Raw genomic sequence first — 6,452 nt, 5'->3', positions numbered from 1 at the left:
TTAATGATAATAAAAAATAATATATAATATATTTTAATTATAAAATTAAGAATATATATTAAATTTATTACACTTAAATACATTCAATCGGTCTAATAAAGATAATGTCTACTATACCCTAAATATTAGGGAAAAAAAATATAAGATCATAAATACAATTTTTGAACCGATTTATCCCATATTTTTTTTTTCTGATTCCTAGAACGTAGCACCGTTATATATATATGATGGATGATACACTCATTTTTGTCCAAAAGGAAAATGATGAGGCATCCATTCATCGTTGTAAATGACATATAATTTATTAGCTTGTTTGATATCCATTACTATTGCATGTGGTGTTCGGCGAGAATGGATTCACGTGGATGCTTATTTGCATGCCACGAACATCATTTACATGCATAGTCGACATGTTTCACCATCCCAAGCGGTGGAACTGCAACGTAGCAACTCATCGCAAGGGCAAATGTCCACGTACTTTAACTTATTTTACAATATATTATCCGCAATCATGACGAATGAAAGTATGCATACCAGGTACATGCGTCTTTCCTTAATCTTTGTGTTAAATTTTTAGAATATATAATTATTTACGTTTTTTATAATATTTTTAATTTAATGAATTAAAAATTAATTTATTATCAATTTAATTTTTATTTAAAATTCGTTTTTGGTTAACAGATTATTACCCACACAAGTTGAAAATAATATACCTATATATATACGCACACACGCACATGTTGTGATATATTTTGTTACATGGAGTAAAAAAAAAATTCTTAATGCAAACTCAAAATTTTACTCAGTTTGTTGAGGTTTATATACTTAATTAATTATTCATAAACAATTAGAAGATTTATTTCCTCTATTATCAGCAACTAGGAAAAAACGAGAGTGGACCGATAAGAGGATCCTGTTTTGCGGAAGAAATTTTGGGTTTGACTTTTAAATCGGTGTCATACTGCTATCTGAAAATTGTAGAATTCGAAGTACTCTTAGATCGTCTAACTGTTGATTTTGAGAACCGCACTTTAGGTATAAATAAAGGATTTCTTTTCACAAAAGAAATGTGACCCACCTAATATTTTTTGTATGTGTACCTATAGTTGTATATATAAATAAAAAATTATGTTATTTGTATATTTTGTGTGTGTTTATCTACGCACAGTAGATCTATAGACCTACGATTATGAATTTATGATTAAACATGATTCTAGTGTATTTTCTTAATTATGGTTCTAGGTGCACATTCCATTTACTACATGTTCCACAGAGATATAATTTCTAAATGGTTTAAAGGGTACAAAACATCCTTCGTATTATTTAGATTTTAAAATTGAATTAGAGCCATTCATTTTAATTTTAATTTTAATATCATTTCATTCATAATATTTGACACATTTAACTATTTATGAGTATTTAAAGAAAAAAAAAATCTAATATCATCATCAATGGTAATGATAGATATCTATCAAAGATATATATACACGGAGATTTTTTAACTCGAAAGAAAATAAAAAAAGAACAAGAGATTTATTTTATACATTAAATAAGTGTAAACATTTGAAAATTCTTATGTTAAAAAGTATATTATTGCTAAATGATCTACTTAACATATTAAAATTGGGTTTTTTCCCAACTATTAAAGGTGACGTATCGATTTCTCATGTCTTCGTTTTTCTTCCAAAACGAATAAATTTTGTTTTTATATTCTAAATTATTTTATTGTAATTATATTATAATTAATACTAAATGAATAATATACAATAATACTAATTTGACAACATATCTTTATTATAATTATATCAAATCAATATTTAATACACTATTAAACTACTTATCAATATTTAATGCACTATTAAACTACTTATCAATTATCAGTTAAAAATACTTTTTAATAATTTTAATGATAATAATAATATCAATAATAGTAATAATAATAATAAAAAAATTTTGTTATCTGATTCACATAATATCAAATAATTTTTTTAAATTATTTTATAAAAAATATCTTTAATATAATTATATTGTAATTAATATTTAATGAATAATATATAATTATACTAATTTAGAAACATATCTTCGTTATAATTGTATAAGGTACAATTTATAATTTTTATAGTATTTTTTATATACTCATTCTATTATATTATTCTTTTGATAATTTTTTATTTGTTGTTACTCTAAGTTATTCTTATCGTCTAATGTTCCAGTTCGATTGTCTTTTGCCACAATCATTTACAATGCATCACATCCATAAAATACCTCATCGAGTTGTCTTCACTGATTCGAATTCCAACTACATAGATGTAAGCGTTCAAAGAAGAGGCAATAGTCTCTACTTTACCGAAGGATGTAAGCGTTCAGTTTTGCTAAATTCATGACAAATTCAGATATGCAATTTCAACGATTGGTAATATATTTAAATTTTCTTAGCTTAAGCTGTTCATTATTAGAATAATTTTTTAACATATTTTAATTTTTTTCAGAAATTACCATCTTTCTTTTGCATGCATGCAATGCCATTGAGGGGAATAAGAGTTAGTTTGGTTTCTCGGTGTGGCAATTATATACCTTGCCGTATTGCATGGATAGCGGATGATGAAGCTTATTTAACAAGAGGATGGTCTGATTTTGCACGAATTCTAAATATTGAAACTTATGATGTTATTTCAGTTGGTTGTCGTTACAAGAATGATTCTATACTATACATGACTAAGGACTAGAATAGGTTCAATATTGTTTAAGTAATTTGGTTTTACTATTAGTATTTGATTAAATTATAATTATAGAATTTTAAATTATTGTCTCAATTTATATATTATGATTATTTTTTGTGGATGTGCTATTTTTAAATAATTTAATAAAATGAAGTAGTGTCAGATATTATTAAGTTTATTTTTATCCTTTATTTCTTTATTTGTATTTTCATTATATTTGACAAAAAATGAACCTACACATATATTAAATCGTTGACCTAAAGACAATTTATTTGCCAATAAAAACAGATTTTATTTATAATTGAAATAAAATTTTTTTGCCAATAATCGGTGGATAAAATTGAAATTACACCCGTGTCATATAATTATAATTGATTAATTGGTATAAAATGAAATTATACCCGTGCCATGAGTAATAATCTAAATAATTATATGTTAACAAAATATAATTTGAAATAATTTATAAACAATTATCTTAACAAAAATAATTATTTAATAATTAATTTAAAAATTAATGCAAAAATAATTATTAATAATAGTATTATTAACTGGGTAAATAATATAATTTCAAATTATTACTTAAAATATAAATAATATATGAAAATCTATTGAGTAAATCAATGATTTTGCACCTTAATAATTTGACAATTATTACTCAATTAACCAGTTAATTGAATTAGTAATAACAATTTCCAATTTCAAATTTTGTATATTAAGTAGTTATTAAAAACTGGGTAATAACGATTACACGGAAAAATCATTGATAAATTTAATTAACCATACAGAAAATAATATACTAACAGTTTTAGTATATTATTTATAGCAAGCGAAATTATTTTCTCAGATTTTCTATTAAAATTGAAATTAGTAATAATTTAAAAAAAGGTTTATTAATAAAATTACTAATAGTCACATTTTTATACACAAGATATATGTTTTCTATATATTATTCAAAAAATATAATGAAACATGAATAATGAATGAGTATGTTATTTCTTCGACTAGTTAATTAATGCAAAATCGAGTACCATTTTTTATTCGATTGAGGTCATATTCTGTTTGGTAAAAATTTTAATCACCTTAATTAAATCATGTCTTTGTGCCTTAACTTATACAAACAGTAATATGTTACATATTATTTGGTATATCTAAGTAGTTATTTCTCATAGTGGAGATGTAAAAAATCATATTAAAGTTTATTTCCAAATAATTAGTGGATGAATAATAGTAAATTATATTATTTTGGAAAAGTATTTTCATTATAATTATATCAAATCAATATTTAATTATGATAAAATATGTTAATTATAATAAAAAAAATAATTATTTAATAATTGATTTAAAAATTAATGCAAAAAATAATTTTTAATAATAGTACTGTTAACTGGGTAAATAATATAATTTTAAATTATTACTTGAAATATAAATAATATATGGAAATCAATTGAGTAAATCAATGATTTTGCACCTTAATAATTTGAAAATTATTACTCAATTAACCAGTTAATTGAATTAGTAATAACAATTTCCAATTTCAAATTTTGTATATTAAGTAATTATTAAAAACTGGTAATAACGATTTATACGGAAAAATTATTGATAAATTCAGTTAACCATAAAGAAGATAATATACTAACAGTTTTAGTATATTATTTATGACAAGAAAAATTATTTTCTCAAATTAAATTTTATATAATTATAGTAAATCTCTATAATTAAAACAATATAAAACTGCTTCATATATAGTAATAATATTATACATATTTATATATCTCTTCTTTTATCTCTTTTTTAAAATATTGATATATAATTAATGTAGAAAATATATAATATTAAACTGTTTTGTTATGTATATATATGAATTTATATAATAACCCGTATAATTTATACATATGGTATAATACATATGTCAAAAAAAGATTTCATAATTTTTGAAAACCACTGTTTTGTTATATGAAATTGAAATTGAAATTAAATAATTTTGTTTTGTTATATGAAATTGAAATTGAAATTAAATAATTTTTATTTATATAATTTTTTTATTAGTATCAAGTATTTCCATTAAAAATTCATATAGAAAGGCTAATTAATGAGCAGAAATTTGCATACGATCAAATAATTGGTGCTGTTAGCGGTAATATGGGTGGACTTTTCTTTTTATACGGTCAAGGTGATTGTGGAAAAATATTCTTATGATCAACTATATCATGCTCAATTAGGTCTAAATGATGTATAGTTTTAAATGTTGCTTCGAGTGGAATTGCTGCACTTTTGTTGCCTATCTAATGGAAGAACTGCACATTTAAGGTTTAAAATTTTTTTTGGCCATAAATGAGGATTCTTTGTGTAGTATTAGACAGAAAAGTCCTCTTGCAAGGTTAATATCCAAGGCCAAATTAATCACATGGGATGAAGCTCCAATGATAAGTAAGTATTGTTACGAAACTTTAGACAAATGCCTCAGAGACATCTTAAAGTGCTCAAATTCGTATAATGCTCATTTGTCATTTGGAGGTAGAGTTGTTGTTTTCGGATGAGATTTTAGACAAATTTTACCTGTGATTTTTAAAGGCTCAAGGCAAGATATAATTTAGTCTTCTATTAATTCTTCATATTTGTGGCATAACTGTAAGGTTTTGAAGCTTACAAAAAACATGAGATTGTCACTAGGTGAAAACAACATACAAGAACTCAAAAATTTTGCAGAATGGCTACTCAAAATTGGTGATGGTTTGGCTGGTGATGGTGAATCGATCGTTCATATACCATCTGACATTTTGATTAAGAACTCTGAGACAGTTTTGAATGACCTCATTGATTTCGTGTATCCAGATATGTTATCCAATTTATCCGTTGAAAATTATTTTAAGGATAGAGCAATTCTTGCACCAACTTTGGATTGTGTCACTGATGTCAACAACAAGATGACTGCAGGGTTACCTGGACAAGAAAGAGTCTACTTAAGTTCAGACTCTGTGTGTGCTAAAGAGGGAAATATGAAATTTGAGTTAGATGCTTTTTTGCCGGAAATTCTAAATGGAATAAATTGTTTAGGTCTACCACCACACAAGTTGGTTCTGAAGGTTGGCGCTCTTGTTATGTTGCTGCGAAATATAGACCAAACTAATGGTTTGTGCAATGAAACGAGGATGCAAGTTAGAAGAATGGAAAATCATGTGATAGAATGCAAGACTTTAACTGGTAACAAAGCTGGAAGTATTGTTCTTATCCCAAGACTGAATCTAATTTCAAATAATGAAACATTGCCGGTCAGGTTTCAAAGAAGACAATTCTCAATTATCATGTCATTTGCAATGACAATAAATAAGTCTTAGAGACAAACTCTATCGAAAGTTGGAATTTAACTTCCAATGCCAGTTTTTACCCATGGTCAATTGTATGTTGCGTTATCAATGGTAACGAGTAAAGATGGTCTGCAAGTGCTGTTGCAAGATCATGGACACTTGGAAGATAACTGGACAATGAATGTGGTATATAGAGAAGTTTTTGAGAGCCTATAATAAAAAGGTAATAACAAAATGTCTTACTAAATCTATTTATTTATTAATATTTATTACTATCACTTAAAAAAATTTAAAAATTCTAAGAACTAATAGATGAATTCTTATTGTACATTAATAGTTTGAGAATATTAAAATTATTATTAAAATTCGTATAATTTTATTCTCTTGACAAATAATTTTATAATTATATTAATTATATAATTTTATA

At 24.5% G+C, this 6,452-nt stretch overlaps 1 protein-coding gene across 1 annotated transcript; it reads left to right on the top strand.

Moving 5' to 3' along the window:
* The first annotated feature begins 5,374 nt into the window (after positions 1-5,374).
* On the top strand, positions 5,375-6,055 carry LOC107466901 (uncharacterized). Its single transcript, XM_016085908.3, has one exon. The coding sequence runs from the start codon at positions 5,375-5,377 to the stop codon at positions 6,053-6,055; it is 681 nt and encodes a 226-aa protein (XP_015941394.3).
* The last annotated feature ends 397 nt before the right edge of the window (positions 6,056-6,452 follow it).

This window comes from Arachis duranensis, chromosome 9 (assembly GCF_000817695.3).
Source record: "Arachis duranensis cultivar V14167 chromosome 9, aradu.V14167.gnm2.J7QH, whole genome shotgun sequence".
In the NCBI taxonomy this organism is placed as follows: domain Eukaryota; kingdom Viridiplantae; phylum Streptophyta; class Magnoliopsida; order Fabales; family Fabaceae; genus Arachis; species Arachis duranensis.
Note: the sequence above shows the minus strand (reverse complement) of the source record. Positions and strands in the feature narration are given on the sequence as shown.

Coding starts and splice junctions, on each gene's coding strand:
- LOC107466901 (XM_016085908.3), top strand. CDS start 5,375: ATGAGATTGTCACTAGGTGAAAACAACATACAAGAACTCAAAAATTTT.